This window comes from Neopelma chrysocephalum, unplaced genomic scaffold (genome assembly GCF_003984885.1).
Source record: "Neopelma chrysocephalum unplaced genomic scaffold, ASM398488v2 Primary Assembly neopelma1_323, whole genome shotgun sequence".
Classification (NCBI taxonomy): domain Eukaryota; kingdom Metazoa; phylum Chordata; class Aves; order Passeriformes; family Pipridae; genus Neopelma; species Neopelma chrysocephalum.
The window spans coordinates 1,783,610-1,801,177 of NW_020897986.1; the positions used below are offsets into that span (position 1 = coordinate 1,783,610).

Consider the following 17,568-nt stretch of genomic DNA (forward strand, 5'->3'; position numbering starts at 1 on the left):
AAGCATGTCAGTGTGCCCATTACTGCAGTGCAAATAGAAGTATACACACTTCTTTGCAGGACTGAAGCCCTGTTGTGCATTTCTTAAATGAATGTTTGCATTTGAAGTATATATATATTATTATTTTCACAGTGCACAAAATGCAGACACATCATCATGTCATTTAGATTAGCATGACCAACTTTTAACATTGTGTTCACTGAAAACAGCTACAAAACCTGTAAGTCTCACAAACTGATCCATTTGACCAGTGATGCAAAGAGGTTGCTGTTTCATTGCCCTCCCAAATTTCTTGAATTACTCTTTCTTTTAGATCTTTTGTGAAATAGATTGACCTGATTTTTTGTTGAGAGGATTTTGTTAATGATTTGTCTGTACAGAGTCTAACACAATGGGCCCTGAACTTGCCTGAAACATCAACAGAAAACCTCCCCCAGCCCCCAATCAACATTAAGGTAACTGGTACCAATAACGTAATAAAGTAGACCAGAGTAATTCTGTGAGCCAAAAAAACCCCAACCGTACTGCTGAAACATAAATTTAATATTAAACCAGGTGAATCTCAGTACCAGTTACAAAAATCAGAAAGAAATGCAAATTTTATTCAGTAACATTTATTTCCATTTGACTGGGTTGATCTCCTATGATTGAGCACTATTCCTATTTTATATATCTTAACCTTTAAACACACCTGGGTGAAATGCATTATCTCAGAACAGCTTTGTTTATCATGTATTTACTTTTATGGATTTTACACAGTCTAGCTCAGCATGCAATTTGATGATAAACTAATATCTAATCTGGTGGCTAGGTGACACCAAATGGCAAGGCTTGCTCCTCTCTTCCATCTCTTCCCCTCGTCCCAGACAAGTCCTCCAGCCGCCTTCTCTGTGCTGACACTGAGACATGACAAATCTGTTCAGTGGAGTTTAAATCAGCAGAAAATTATCATTTTTTTGGCAGAACTAGATTTTTACTCCTTTATCTCAATGAATTGTGGTCACACAAAGGGTGGTGTTGATGCATGGGCAGCAAGAGCACACGACTGAAGTGGGTGAAGAAGGAATGGCAGAAGAATTTTGCCACTTTCACTCACTGACAACTGGTCATTAGGGCAGCACAGCTGTATCTTCAAACTACACCTTTCAGTTCAAACTGAAGAGGCAACAGTTTTCCTTAAGGTAAGACTGAAAAATATATGTAGTATAGGAATATATAATTAAATGGCATTTGAGGAACAGCAACTATATTCTTCCCTGTAACACTAAAAGGCACTTTACTACTTGTTGCCATACTCATAAAGTACTTTAGTCTTTTAAAGAATCCACATAATGGAAAAGTGTACATCAAATGATAAATTATAAACCGTATCTCTAAAGAAAATAAGAAAAAAACCAATTAGCCTCGTACTTTTTTTGAACAAACATGTGAAAACATAAGCAATTATCTTAGAAAGAGCCCATTAAAATAAAATGAATACCAGAACTAAATATTTCATTTTATAATTACCTTTCTAAAGAAGCTAGTTTTAACATAAGCTGTGAAATACTGTCAATCTGTCATGTTTTCAAGCTTTGTGGACACCATAGTTGTTGCTCCCTTGCCTTTGTGTATATTGCAGTTTGCAGTAGCAAGTAACCAAAGTGACATTAAACATACCCGGTTCTGAAAAGGCTTTTCAAACCCCTGAATATTTGGTTTAAGTATATCAGAATAAAGATTCAGGTCTGGCAACAAAAGGAGTCTTATCCAGTCTTTTCATTGCAGGAATTTTAAAAAAGAATATGACATAACATGTGGCTCTACACACATGGTTAGCAGCATGTGACCAAGCAGAATGTGAACATATGTACAAGAGGGAGAGGAAGAAAAGAGGTCCTTTGGTTTGAAAAATCCACATGCAGGACAGGCATAACTGCAATTTTAATACTGAGAGGATGGATGGGTATTAAAACTGTTCTGTGTTCAGTGACAGACACGAAAAAAGGAAAGCCATAAATGGCACTCTTTCCTTTCACAGTTGCAGAAGGATATTGAGAAAAATGTGTATCACAGAGCAGTCCTTTCTTACAGTCTCACAGAGCATCATGCAATTCCTTATTAAATATACTGAGCATACATGACAAAACCAGGATTGAAATTACAACATCTGAAAACAGTTACTACAGAATGTACTAGCATACAACTGGGGGAAAAAATAAGCTGACTTTTATGTATCTATAATTTAAACTCAGACAGAGCTGGACCTTGACTTCAGACAAGGTCCAACTCTTAAATAAGATGCCTTACAATGACTGTGATGCCTGGTGGTACCAGCCCAGTCATGCTACCTTTTCCATCTTATGATGAAAATGGGGATTAGAATATACCACACCAACAAAGTGTGACCAATAATGGCAGTTTACTGATCAATGAGACCTCTACTTCCAAACAGCAGTGTGCTTGTAACCACCTGCTGTTGACCCAGAAAGCGTTTAATACATATATGAAAAATACACATTTCAGAGGATTTAACACCTGAAGGTTTTGTCTACACTAGTGTTCTTTCTTGTCACCCTTTCCTTCCACCTCTGGTCACTATCAGAGGCAGTTTAACCCTGGTTTTGTGGCCATTGAAGAAACCAAATTAAGGCAGTAGAGGATTGTGAGGTTTGCCACCATGAGAAAACACTCCACACCCTTACACCACACACTTCCTTACTAACACAGCAATTTTGGAAGGTAGAACATCATGTTAATAACGTGATTTTTCAAATGCAGCTTGTTTAAATTATCAAGTTTGCAAAATCAAGCATTGAAAATCAAGATAAAAAATATAAATTCGCACTTGAGTTTTTATTTAAGTACATGGATTCTGGTAGGCTTAGTGACATAATAACTTCTTTTTACGATTCCTCCAATTCAATCACTTCTCTGAGCCAGAAATATGCAGGGAAATGCAGTAAAAGAGTGAACTATCTCATGGGTAAGGTCTGATGCCTCAGATAAATGGAATTTCATTCTTGTTTTTGTCTTAAAAGACTAAAGTGATTTTCCCAGGAAAAACACAAGCACTAGTCACATTTCCTAAATACCTGATTTTGAGCATCAGTAATCTGGTTTTGTTATTTTTCCACTAACTGTAAATGAAGGAGATGCATTATAAAACTAAGTGCTGTAATTTATAGGAGTTTTGCATTCCAAAACAGAGCACCAAAATTCATTGTTACTTCGACAGTTCAATCTTTGTGCCATCTTTCTCCCTGTCTGGAAGGGAACTGATGATATCCTTTGACCTTTCAAGACACATGATACAATAGTGTCACGAAGACTTCGAAGTTACAGTGTGGAACCAAGTAAAATTGTGTAACCACTGCTTGTTGTGGGTGTTTATTATTGATGTCTGCACCTCTAGAACACAGTTTGAATAAAGGTCCATACTTTAAACAAACAAGTCATGTGAGCACTCCTCATTTTTGGTTGAGAATAGAAGCACAGTGTAATTAAGTAATACATTACAATGCATATTTACCAAGTGGGTGACAAGAGATGAGAATAGCTGCCACTTGTTCAGCCCAGTGCACAGCTTTTAGTGCTGTTTCAATGCTCAAGCCATATGTAAATATTTATGGAAAAAAGTTGGAGAGGAATAGACACAAGCCCAGGGTAAACGTGGCAGGCTACAAAAAAAGAGATAAATAATTTGTCACAGGGCACAAGAGTAAATGCCATGCTGAGCAGTGCTAGCAGAGCAAGGAAAGGTGTGAGTATCTTTGTCTTTCCTGCAGTTAATGTATGCCTGGTTTGCACTGATTGACACTGCACTTTAAAGACAAAAACTAAGTCATGAAATCTTTCAAATTATCATATTTGACTGAATTTTCATCCATTGATTTTACTCCACCTGCAGCGCACTAGACAAGGTAATAATTTATGATAATTGTATGAAAATATACAATTAATATTCATCACCTCTCATTTCTCATCACTTTAGATGATCAGTAATGCAGAGTAAAAATGCTGTCAGATTTCTAATTGCTTTGTAATGGGCCTGAAATAGGGAAATCGTTAAAGACAAACAATCTGTCACTTGTCTGTTACCTTAACTATCTATCACTTAAAAAAACCCTCATTAAATACATTGCTAATGAACGACAAAAGACTGTACTCAGTGTGCCCAGATGTACCTTTTTAAACAATATTGTAAATTGCTTAAATAATTCCCAAGACATTTTCAATCATTTTTGTGGAACTTTAATGGAAAACATATATTTTCCGTGCATGTTACATCTCATTTGTTCACATCATTATGACATTTAGTCTATCATATGCACATCTCCTGGGAGACAAAACTTTTTCTTTTTACTGTTGACAAACCTGATGCAATTAAAACAAATTCTGGAAGAACTTAACATTCAGATCTCTGACCCCTTTCTCTTAAAAAAAAAAAAGGAAAAAAATCCACTATTAATTTTAAAGTAATCCTAACTCTTTCAAGGATTTTTAATATCTGGATTAAAAAAGAAGTTCAACATTGTCCAGTGTTGAACAAATTATTTTCTCTCGATTGTTCCCAAGAAACAGAATCAGAATTTTCCATTTTACCACTTTTTTGAGTCAGTTGACTGCCATAGTTCTGACAGAAAACTTCATTTGAAAAAATTGTTCTCACTGTACTGACTTAAACAGCCAGGATGAAAACAGCACACCAGGAGTATCAGTGAGACCCCCTAGTGAAATACATATTATTACTTGCCACATTAATTAATTGGTGATATTAACTGCCACATTACAAAGGTGAAAAAAATGAAGAACAATTACAAAAATTATTTAAGATAAAATATCCATCTCTGCGTGACTTAAACATGCTCAATCTTTTAAATTTATCAACCCCAATCAACATTCAGGGCTTATTTTAACAGTATACATCAGATACTAAAACACAACAGTTTAAGGCAAAATGTGCAAGAAGAAATAAAGGCTGGAAATAGAAGCCAAGCAAATTCAAGCTTAGAATTAGGAACCAATTTTACCAGTAGGATGGTTAGGTGTTGAAGAAGCCTTCTCACAAGAGAGGAATTTTCCATCTTTTAATATTAACAGTCAGACAGAACATACTGAACTTGGAACAGTCCTGCAATAAATAAAAAAATTCAGATTAGGTGATCTGGTGCTTTCTTCAGGCTTTATTCCCATGAATCCTATTTCTTCTCAGTTACGAGACAAACAAGTAAGCAGAGGAGATGATGCTTTCAGAAAACCATTAATTACATAAATAAACAAGTGATCTAACAGACCCATTCAGGTGCAGTGCTTTGTATCAAGAACAGCACCAAGAAGTTTAACAAATGTAAGTGCTGTCCAGAGAGGGACATATTTGTCCAGATAGGAATCCTAAGAAATAACTCTGCCTTTCCGACACTAAAAAGGCATTTGTTGCAAAAATTGTAATTTCTCAAATATTCTGGATGCTAAGCAGTCTAGAAAGACTTGTCTTCTGAGTTTTTTATAAGCTATGTGTCTCTCTTTTGTACACATATGTACTCTGCCCTCGGAGGCCCCTAACATAATAAGGACATGGACCTGTTGGAGTGAGTCCAGAAAAGGGCCATGAAGATGCTCAGAGGGCTGGAGCACCTCTGCTATGGAGACAGGCTGGGAGAATTGGGGCTGCTCAGCCTGAAGAAGAGAAGGCTCTGGGAGACTTTCCAGCAGCCTTCCAGTACCCAAAGGCACTACAGGAGAGCTGGAGAGGGACTTTTTACAAGAGCATGTAGGGATAGGACAAGGGGCAATGGCTTTAAACTGAGAGAGGTTTACATTGGATATTGGGAAGAAATTCTTGACTGTGAGGGTGGTGAGGCACTGGAACAGGTTGCCCAGAAAAGCTGTGGCTGCCCCATCCCTGGAAGTGTTCAAGGCCAGGTTGGATAAGGCTTTAAGCAACATGGCCTAGTGGAAGGTGTCCCTGCCCATGGCCGGGGGTTGGAACAAGATGGTCTTTAAGGTCCCCTTCGAACCCAAACCATTCCAGGATTCCATATATAGCAATATAAAATCAACACAAACCAAAAAATCAAAAGAGTTTACTACTCTGAAAAAGATTTTGAACAATACCAGTTGTCTCCAGAAGTTAAAAACATCATTAATAGTTAGAAAGTCTGGATGTTTCAGCTGTTTCTTAAAAGAATAAAATAATTCTGGTCTGGTCCCTCATTTGTACTCATCTTTTATTGTAGTAATAGAAGTACACAGTAGGCCAGTTAAGTCTTTAAATAATTCATTTCCTGCAGTTCTATGACAACACAGCACAATACTGTGTGACAGTTTTAAATAAAGCATTCACTAAAAACGTTATATATTCTCACAAAAATCTCTAAAACTGCCAACCTACATTTATCTTACATTAAACAGGAGAAGGAAACTTTTTACCATGTTTAGGTGTCCAGCTCCAGTGAAATTATCAGCACTTATACATAATTTAAGATAATTAAGCAACTAGTAAAGCCTGATTCCTTACAGACACGGGTGTCCTATTTCTCATTTTGGGACAACAATCCCAAAATCTTCTCCATGAGTTCCCTGTCCTAGACTGTCATAGGAAGTTCCCCACACTTAACTACTCCTTTTTTTTTGCCTTCATAAGAGGAAAGAAGCAGCAAATCCTACTTGAACTGCCTGCTGACTCACCAGCCAGGAGCTGCCAAAAGCCATTTGGGTTCTGTCAGTCTTGCCTTGCTCTCTCTCCCCTACACACCCATTTCCTTTGAATAAATCTTGAACTCAGTTAATATTTATATCTCTAGAGATGAAAGTTTACCAAATTGGCTTGAGGTTGATCAACACAAGTCACTACAGTCAGACAGTGTATGATTAGCTATGACTAACCCAAACATAATGTGGTGACTTCTGAAACTGGATAGATAAAAATTAAAAAAAGAAACCGAGACACAAAAATTATAATACCAGACAAGGCCAGATAATCCTGCAGTGATTTAACTTCATAATCTAAACATTTTGTGGTGCATAAACACCAAACTGTTATATTAAATGGCCTATTTTCTTTTACTTTGGCAGAACTGCTGAGCACACACAGAAAAGAGTGTTTCACCTCCAAAATTGTTCCACTAACTTCATAGATAATTCTTTAACATGCATTGTTAACTTTATATTCAACAACTAGTTACAGATAGTTATACTACTGGATACAATTGCTCACAATCTCTTAAATTTCTAGAGATTGAGTATAAATTACTTCATGAGCTGGCTTCAGGTACCAATCCTTTAATGAGTTACAACGGAAAAAAACTATATGCAACATTTAAGAATTTTTGGCATAAAGGATAAATAACGAATATTGTAAATGTATCCAGTCTGTAGAAGGATATTAACCATTTGTGGTGAAAGCACAGGTGTAATAACCAATCTCCAAGATATCCCTGCATCTTTTACAAACTTCTGCTTCATTTCCCCCCTCCACACCAACAGTCTCTACTCACACGACAGCCCCAGACAAGAAGGAAACTCATGCAACCACCCTGAAATTTGCCTGAGAAGTAAATTCTGGTTTCAAAGGGACCACATAAATGAGCTCACACTTGATACATCTCATCTGTAAGTCAGTGACTTATGTGAAATATCTAATTGCTGACACTGGTGCTGCAGAAGTTGACACCCCGTTGCCAGAGGGGGCTGGGTTGCCCCAGGGCTCACACAAGTTCTGAAGGATGAGTCTTTCCCTTTTGACAACATGGACAAAGTCATGTTACCAATTTGACCTCAAAACACCAACCTGCTGACTGATGTGTAGAGACTGATGACCAGGACAGACAAAAATCACACTGATGATCAGGTCTTGAGTAGTTTTGTAGGTTTGATATTTTCCACCCCTACCTCTATCCTCACCTAGAGAAGAATTTAAATAAAGAAGAACTTAAATAAATTTTCCATGTTCATCATTCAGCCCCGACTGTCCCACAGCCTTCCTGCACCGGTGGTTAATGGGAACAATATGCTGGGAACAACAGCCCCAGTTCTCCCTGACGGTGTCTGTACAGCCTTTTGCTCTACTTAAACAGTTCAAAGGGAGTGACAAATGACAACAAGTTGTTTTAGTGCTGACACGTCACATAAAAATGTTGTCAAAGGATGCATGATACACACTTAAAGGTACCACAGGATGGATCAGGTTGGGAGGCACCACAATGGGTCCAGTGGTCCAACCTCCCTGCTCAAGCAGGGTCATCCCAGAGCACACGGCCCAGGATTGCATCCAGGTGGTTCTGGAATATCTCCATTGAGGGAGACTCCACAGCCTCCCTGGACAATCTCTTCCAGTGCATGGTCTTTACTGCACAGTAAAGAAGTTTTTCTTCATGTTCAGGTGGAACTTCCTGTGCATCAGTTTCTGCCCGTTGCCTCTTGTCCTAAATATACCTAAAAGTACCTCGTATTAAATATACCTAAGGGTATAACATTTTTAATATATTATAAATACGTATCTATAAATATATTATATAAAATATGTCTTTATAAAATGTTATATTTAATTTTGTCTGGACTAATATTTAGGTATTTTGCCAACTAGGTTTGACTGAGATTCCAAAAGCCGAACTCTACAGCACCAACTTAAGCTTTATTTTTACTTTTTGTTTGTTTGTTTAACGAGGAAACGTCTTTACGCCATTAAAAGCCCCGCTTCCCAAGCTTGATTTTTTTTTTTTTTCTATCAAGATTATGTTCTTCCTTCCCCTTTAGGACAAGTATTTCCTGGAAAGAAACCACCGTCTTACTCTGCTCACGAGGCCATCCATCTATGAGAAGGTCACTCTAAACAAACCTACGTCCTGGGGACGTCACTGCCATTGTCCAAGCTTGCTTGGCCCCGGCAGATGAACCTTAGGATTAAAGGGTGGGTTCAGTTCAGCGCAGGCTGTGTCTCACCTAAAAAAAAAAAAAAATCCATTGCGCAGGCTTGAAAGGCAAAAGACCTTTCCCAAAATCTTCGTTCGCGAAGACTGGCCATTTTATTTTATTACTCTGCTCACGAGGTCGGGACAGGGAGCGCGGGAGGGCAGGACCAGGGGGCGGTTGCGCCCCGGGAGGAGGAGGAGTCCCTGCGCGGGGAGCGGGTGTGGGGACGAGGCGGAGAGCGGCCTCCCGCCGCGCCGAAACCCCTGAGGGCCGAACCCCGAGGGCCGAAATTCCCGAGGGAATGCGGGCCTCGCCCCCGCGGGAATGCGGGCCTCGCCCCCGCGGGGTTGCCATGGCGACGCGTCGGCCTCGCCCGGGCCGCGCTTCCTTCCGGTGCGGCGCCGCCGCTTGTCCGGCCGGAAACAGCCGAGGCGGCCCGGCCGCTGCTCCCCGGCCGAGCCGCGGGCGGGTTGTTTCCCGCCGGACGAGGTGCGCGGGGCACGCGGCGGGCGGGCGCGGCGGTGCGGGGCAGGTGCGTGTGCGGGGCCGGACCGGGGGGCTCCGGAGGGGTTCGGAGGGGGCGCGGCGGGACCGGGGGTGCTCCGGCAGCTCCTGGCGCGCTGCGCGGCGCCGCGGCCGGGCCCGGGCTGCGGCGGCCCCCCTCCGCCCGCTGCGGAGGCCCGAGGTCCTTTTTCTTCCTTCCAGGAATTTAAAAAAAAAAAAAATTATAAAATATTTATTTATTTATTTACAAAGCTCTTGCCTGCTGACGGTGGTGTTTCTTATCAGAGAGTTCATGATAAATCAACTACCACAAGCTTGTGATTCCAGTGTACCTAGGAATCTGCTGGAAGCTCGGACACTGCCGTGCTGTTGCTGGCATTTAATTCTCCTGTTTGTTGTTTTCCTTCCTGGGCCATTAACTTGGTGATAGATGGCCACAACGAGTTAGGTTTTACTTGGAGACCTGTGCTAACTTTATATGTTTTGGATCGGTTTTGTTTACTTGTTTTTACACGTCCTTTTACTTTAATAGTAAAAAACTCAAAGTCTTCTTACCCGGCAGGATGATGGAGTGTCCTTGCTGTGAATGTCATGATGTAAAAACCAAGGTATAACTTTGTGTCTTCTTGCATGTACCTCATTCACAGAGTGACAAAATGTCACACTTTTGTGCACTTCACTTTTCATATATTGAATATATTTCATATATTCATATTAATTATTCCATGTTGAATCTACTTCATATTTGTATTAATTTGTATTAATTATTTCATATGTTGAATATATTTTGAATAAGCAATATATTGAATATACTGAGTAGATTCAATATATTGAATATTCAGTATATTCATATTTCAAAATCAAAAATGTAATTTAAAAAGTGTCTATATAGAAGGCATTTTTATAACCTGGGCAGCTTCAGAACAGTTCATTTTACATGCAAAATGATTTTTAAAGAAGAATGGATTGCTGCTGAAACGTGATATACTGAGGAACTTGGACAGGAGACACAAGAGAACTTAAATCACTTCATGGAATGGAATGGCCATGTGAATTAAACTCTTTTTTTGTACAATAGTTCTCATGTAGAGAGCTATATACCAGGATACTGATGTTGTTACTGGGAGCCCAGTTCACTTGGACTTGTTGATAATATCTGCCTGTATCAGATTTTCTTTTTTAGTGTGTAGCAATTACTAGATGTGGTTATTATACCTTCACCTAGGGAAAAGAAGCTCACCCTAAAGCACCAAACTGACCAGAGTTCAGAACTTTTATCAGTCACACTGGCCATAAAATTGGTTAATAGCTTTCAGGAGTTTGGTAATTCTTGGCTTGTTGAGGCACAGACTGACTCCAGCTCGCTGACAAGGAGAGTGCCTTTCCTGGTAATGAAATCTCATTGCATCTCCTGTCTAACTGCTTGAATCGTGGTAGCCAGGGGAAAGCCTTTGTTCCTGGGATTTCAAAAAGTAGCAAAATAAGATCCAGGGCACCTGTAAGGAAATTAGGAATGATTTTATTTGTGAAGACTTGCCGCGTCAGTGCTGGTGCTCGAGGGGTAAAGTCTGTCCCGTGATCCTGTAGTTTGCCACACGTCCTTGCTTTTGCTTTTTCTGTTTCAAATTGTAATTCTGTTTATTTGGTTTTCTGGCACAGTGCTAAGAAGGCAATTTCAAAGGCAGCCAGGGAATGGCCTTTGGAAGGACGACACAGAAGGATTGGTACAAGGTCCTGGGAGCCAAACCATCAGACAGTCTGGCAGAGCTGAAAAGGAAGTACCAAAAACTCGCCTTATTAGTAAGTGTGTGTTGGTTATTTAAGATGTGCAAAAGTGATTTTTATAAACCACTGAGTTGCCAGTTTTGTTTTTACTTTGTATCAATATCACTGATCAGGGTATGTTTAGTTGTGTTAGTACCGGTTCCCTGAAGCTGGTTCAAGTTGGAAAAAAACACCTGGAGTTTATGAGTTATCAGTAGATTTTGCAAAGAGGGGTTGTGGTGTGATTCCAAAACACTGATGTGTCTCCCAGCTTTGCTAAGCATTCATAAGTACACTGAGGCAAATACTTGTTTATCAGGTGCTGGGTAATCAGGCACACAAGTCAAAAAAGTCATTGTTTGTAGCACATAGTCACAAAATTTGCTGATTGATGCTTGTGGTATTTCCTATCATTTGTGCAGTTACAGTGGGCTGAATGCAACCCTTGAGTACATAAAGACCAGACGCAAAGAACAAAAGGAAGCTTTTTCCTGATAGCCTGCAGTAGTGGAATAGCAAATGTATAGAAGGAAAATAGGTTAATATTAATTTTATTTGCAAGTTTCTGGTGTGTTTTTGTGGAGTCGTGCTCTTGGTCGTGCATCAAGACTTCATGTTCCATGAATTCCCTTTTTCTGAGCTCCTGCTACATGTGCATAAGAACCTCAGAGTTCTACCAGGTTACTTGGCGTGATTCTTGGTTATTCTGTTTTACTCCCTTCCTTAAATTCAGACATTTTGCTCAAAAGGTTCTTTAGCCTGGGTTTCTGAGGAAAATGGAGTGTCTTGTTTGATACTGTTGACTGTTTTCAACCGGATTTGATAGACAAATAGAATTCCCAAGGTAACTCTACTCCTAAGTTTCTTGAAAACTGGTGACCTGGTAGAGAAGAAGAAAGGAGGTGAGCAGAACTCACTTTTATGGGGAAAAACTCACTTTTTTTAGGAAGCTGCTAGCTAGACTGTCAGGATTGGCAGGGTGGTAGAGCACGTGCATGGCAGATCTGGCTTGGTTTGGGATGTCAGAACAAATGTGATAAGAAGTTGGGATTTAATGTGAGATAAAGGGAATGCCAGTGATCATGAGACTGAGTTTTGTTAGAGTTGAAATTCATGGGTTTGGGGAAGTTTTTGTTTATTTTTTATGTTGGTGTGGGGTTTTTTTTAGATTATTTTGTTTCTAACCACTGTAAAAACGGTCTTAAAGTTTGGTCCTTTCACCAGTATATTGCAGTTTTACCCATTTTGATATTCTTTAGTTGAATTCACTCAGCAGCCCTGCTGTACTGCTCCTTCTCAGTGGTCCTTGTCAACTTATTTCTTTGTCTGCAACTGATCTCTGTACTTAGTCTGAAGTTTCAACACCTGACAAGATGTTTGTGTGCAGATATAGGACATAAATCCTCTGGTTCTCTCTATTAAACATTGGAATAATCAATGTAGAGGAGGGCTTTGGAAATCAAGCTTCTTAGTTCCCTTTCTAGTAGAAATAGTTGTTTTCTTGGACCTCCTAGTGGTTTTGTTTGACTGAATTACTGGTAAAATGTGAATAAAAGATTGATAATGATCTGTTTGTTCTTAGTGAAGGTGATGGGGGGATCACAGTGTAAAATACCTTTTCTGTTCAGACAGGGACCTAATTTAAACAGAATACTGTAATGGAATTAATGTATTTCTTTGCTATGAATCAATATGTCATAATGGAATTAAAATCACATGTAAAGTATTGTTCAGAGCTGTTACTGAACTGAAACTACATAGTCCCTTTCCTGTATGAGTTTTTTATAAATGAAGCTGATCCTTTGTGTTATAGGGGTGTACTTTCATTTAATTTTCTTGAAGTGTATGAAGTGAGAATTGTCAAAGTTTACAACTGTCTGTCTATATCTCTGACTGTAGTTTTAGAAGATGAAAATAATCTTTGAATATACAAGCTTTTCTTTAGCACCTGTGTATTTCCAACCTAATTGGTTTGTGCTCTTTATTTGAAAAGTCAGTGAGAAGTGTTAGAGAAAATGAATATGCTTTGTTTTGTTTTTTCTTGTGGTGTCTGTGATGGATCTCTGACTAAAAAGCCCCACTGATGTTTACTTGTAGGTGTTTTCCCAAGGCAGATCTGCTGCTTGTCTGTTGCTGTTACCATATGTTCTGTCTCTGTTCATCTTTTTCTTTTAGCTGAACAGATCTGCTTGTTTGTCTACTTACTACTACAGCATCCAGCACAGTCATTCTAAAATCTTTAAAAGCATGGTGGTAATGAAACCATCATTATTTTTATGCACCTTAAAACCCCAGTGGCTCTAGGAGGGGCTGCAGTACATATCTTCCCTAAAAGGTGTTCTAGTTACAGTGGGAAAGTTTGTGCCACAGATGTTGAGATGCAAGGGGGTCCATGGTTAAAAAAGTTGTGAGACTTTGATAAAAGAAGAGTTTGCCAGGTCATGTTAACACAAAAAATGTTCTTGCTGATTCAGAGATTCATGAGCTGTGGACTTCCAGATATTGGTGGGATATATAAGGGAGGTGTTGCTATATGTTTGTCTTATCCTGATGCTATTCCCTAAGCATCCAGTGTTCATGGTTAGTAAAAAGTACAGCACTGGATGAACCTGTTGTCTTACCTTTTGTGTCCTGTTTAGGGGAAGTCACTCCTTGCTCCCCAGACTTGTGCTTGGAGCTCTTGGTAACTTCACAGCTCCAAGAGCTCCTTTGGTTCTCTGCAGCTGTCCCTGGAGATGGTGGTGGTACAAGCAGTGCTACCATTGGCATGGGCAGATCTGCATCCAGGTGTTTTTAGGGACTCTGGCAGCAGCCCCAGCGTAGAGGCTGGAATAGCAGGTGAGCACAGCCTTTTAAAAGATTTCATGTCAAATTTTGTGTTCAGCACAGAAAGTTTTCCAGCCTATCTGTAGCAGCACAAGTTAATCTCCTGAAGAACTGTACTAACCTCAAAATCCAAAACTTTGTAAAGCAACTTGCATGGTGGATACCAGTTGCAATTAATATGACATTCATTCTGAAATCTCGGTATTCTGATCTGTTCATTGGCATCAAGCAGAATAGATGGTGGAATTTATTTTTAAACATAATTCTGCTGTTAAAATAAAAATGGCAAATGTCTGAGTCCAGGCCTTTTTCAAATGCTCCCCAATGCTTCGTGGTGAGCATTTGCTTTTTGCCATCTGCTATTTTCTGTATTTGTCAACACATGCACACTTAGCATCTTGAATGAACAGGCAGATGTAAATTTCCAAAGCTAAAAAGCTTTGGAGATGTTGCCATATGTCATCCAAAAGATAACTAAATTTGCAGTTAAATCTCAGGATTGACCTTAATAATACAAAGTAGTGTGCAGTTAAAAATGGTTGAATTGTACCTTTGGAAGAATGACTTCACAGGGGCAAATTAGCTTAAAACTGATGAGTTTTTAAAACAGAAGCTGTTTCTGTTAATTCTAACAAATTGATGATTAAAAAGGTTAATAACCCAGAATAAAACTGTACATAGACACCCTACTAGAGTGAATATATTTGCTTACCTTTTTGCCATATTTTGCTTTGTTGCACTTAGTTTTTTCATTTGGTCAGGTCACGACATACATTTAAGTGAATTATTGTACTATAGATAATGTCAAATCCATCTTGTCAGCTCTATCCTTAAGAATAGTATTAACTTGATGCAGAAAACAGGTTTGGCTTAAAAGTAGATTTGTTGTTTTCCCCCACCCCCCCACACTTTCTAGGTATTTAAACATCTTTATAAAATTTCCTTGCAACTTAAGGAAACTTACACTTATGTTTTAAAACATTTTTGTGTACTTGCATGTACACATCAAAATAAAACATTTTTATGTACTTATATGACTCTGGATCATCTTGATATTTTGGTATTGTAATAATCAGTAGCAGCTGAAGATGACAGACTTCTGGGCACAAGATGCACGGGCCACTGTCAATTCTATAAATAGCTTATTTATGCAACAAAAATACAACTTTTGTGTCTGCAGGGTCATACTTCAGTATCTTCTCTGGCACAGAGCTGGAGAAGAGTTGCAAATAAGTATTTTGGAACTGGCATAGCTCAGTGCAAAGATTCCTGCACTGGCTGTTGTAAGTTCATGCTGAATTGCTTTTCTGAAGCACAGACTTGCAGTTTCCATACTCTGAAAAGAATCCACCAAATTTTGAGAATCTGTGTCTTGCTGAAGTCGTAGGAGTTTGGCCTTTAGTCTTCTGTCTGTGTGTTTGAGATATATGGGATATATACAGCCTTTTATCCACAGTTGGATTCACAATAGTTTCAACAAGGTGATTTCTGAAATGGATAAACAGGTTTTATGCTCTATACTTGGTCTTTCAATGAATTCATACAGCTTTTAGGAAGGACATACAACACCCCAGGACAGTGCTTATGTTCCATTTCTGAATCTGTATGAAATCAGTTGAGGATAAAATTAGAGTAACAGAAGTAGGATACTGGGGAGAAAAAAGTTACACCATCTTATTATTGGCACAATTTTTACATCCCCTTTTGGTCCAGCACTTTATGGTCAAAGAATATGTTGCCAGATTGGTTTTGAATTTTCATGTGACTGCTTTGTATCTGAAAACTGCTTTTTGCTGGGAATAAAGTCACCAAACACATAAGCTTTGTCTAGTTGAAAATCAGGTGTCTGTTCCTGTTGATGCTGCTGATATTATAGGATACCTTTCAACTGGAAAAAAATTAATGTGCAGGAAAATTATATGCTGCTGTTACAATGTGTGCCCTAATCTTAAAGAAAATCCATGTAATTTGAGCAGGCAGTATGCAAGAAGCTCTTGTTTTTAATATGGTAAGGAAATAAATGTGCCATTTAACATATAGTGTTACAAAGATTCTCTCTCTTATCAGAAGGGGTGGTGTGTGTATATAAATACAAAGTGTTAAGGTGCTCACTTAATCTATTTGAAAGTGTAAAAACTTTGAAAACAGAGCATCAGGCATAGGTGAGAATGACTCTCAGCAACAATAAAGAAAGATATTAATAGAAATTTAATGTAATGAAGCATAATAACTTCAAGAAGAGATTATTCCATGGAGCATGTTTAGAGGAAAGACATATGACATTCTGAAGAGAAAAAACCATTGTATCTTATCAGATTTATGTACATCTAAAGTCTGCAATCACAAGAGAAGCAGAGGATGTTATATGTAAAGTTAGAGGCCTGCTTGCAGGATTGTTGTTTTAAAGTTTGTTGCAAAATAAATTCAGTATTACTCCTGAAAGGACCTGCCTGCTGAGGAACTTCATGCAGAGTTTAAATTGAGAATTTGAACCTGGAAAATGAAAACACTTTGAGCTTTGCATTGGAAGTCACATAAAAATGCTTCTCACAATTAAAATCAGGCAGTGTGTGTATTCTTTTTTGAATAACCCTTGCAGGGTTTTTATTTTTTGTTCAAATAGCAGCTTACTTGTTAGAGGTATTTAATAGATCATCATGCTTAGCTAACCCTATCTTCACCCAGCTGGTAGAAAATGTATTTGTAATTTGACAGTATAGGCAGAACAAGTTCAGTGCAGCCTGGTTGGAGCTGGACTGAAGTCAATCTGATTGCTACAGAGAGAAAGATAAGCTTTAATACAAAGGACTATTGTTTTAATGCTCAGGGTAGGGTTTGTTGAGCTGTTCTTTACATCTCATTTCCTAATTATGACCTTAAAAAAACAGGGGGCATATTTTCCATTTGTGACTTGAAAAGTCGGTTATTAGCCTGTGTAGTAGTACAAAACAACCTCAGTGTTGCAGAAGTCCCTAATTCAAAGAGCTTTGTGAGCCAGGTCACGCTCATGCTGCTGTTCCTGCTGCTGCTGAAGCTGTGACAGTTGTCATTCCATTGATCCACCTGACTCTGGGGTTGTTTTTCGTTTGTTCTTTTCCTCCCACCAGAAGAGTTCATCATGATAGTCTGTAGGAAGCCTGAAGAACAGGTAGTTAGGCTGGCAGTGATCATGTTGCAGGAACTTTTCTCAGTCTGAAGCATCACAGATTTGTTGTGTGTGTCCAAGTGGTGCCTAAAAGGCCAAACGCTGTGGGGTCGCCTGGTGCTGCCACATCTGAGCTGAAGCTCCTGTGGAGGTGTGAGCTGAGGGCAGTCGGTCCTTAGGCCTCTTTTTGGTGCTCTTTTTGGGTAACTGGCCAATGGGAGCCCGTGCTCTACATAATTAAGCAGCTGGCTAATCAAATGGAATGCAGTGAGTCACCAGTTAGTGCTGTGGTTGGTCAGCAACCAGCTAGAAGGTGTGCTCTGGGCACATCCTACACACGAGCTGCCTGAGAAAGGTACCCTGAGCTGCAGGAGAGATGGAGAGAGGTCATGGGTGTGGGTGGAGAGAGATCGTGGGTGTGGGTGGAGAGAGATCGT

General features: G+C 39.3%; 1 protein-coding gene and 1 long non-coding RNA gene across 4 annotated transcripts in view; one reads left to right on the forward strand and one right to left on the reverse strand.

Moving 5' to 3' along the window:
• LOC113978412 overlaps positions 1–7,869 on the reverse strand; it is an 87,020-nt gene extending 79,151 nt beyond the window's left edge. The window contains exon 1 of the long non-coding RNA XR_003537566.1: positions 7,772–7,869. This is a non-coding gene — a long non-coding RNA (uncharacterized LOC113978412). The remainder of the gene's footprint in view (positions 1–7,771) is intronic.
• Positions 7,870–9,342: 1,473 nt separating this feature from the next.
• DNAJC24 (DnaJ heat shock protein family (Hsp40) member C24) overlaps positions 9,343–17,568 on the forward strand; it is a 36,029-nt gene continuing 27,803 nt past the window's right edge. For 2 of the 3 annotated variants that reach the window (XM_027705291.1, XM_027705293.1), the window contains exons 1-2: positions 9,343–9,424; positions 11,056–11,196. In XM_027705291.1, the coding sequence (XP_027561092.1) occupies positions 11,089–11,196 (108 nt within the window). In that variant the 5' untranslated portion in view covers positions 9,343–9,424; positions 11,056–11,088. Of the gene's footprint in view, positions 9,425–9,545; positions 9,578–11,055; positions 11,197–17,568 lie in introns of those variants that run through there. The other variant, XM_027705292.1, reaches the window with a different exon arrangement.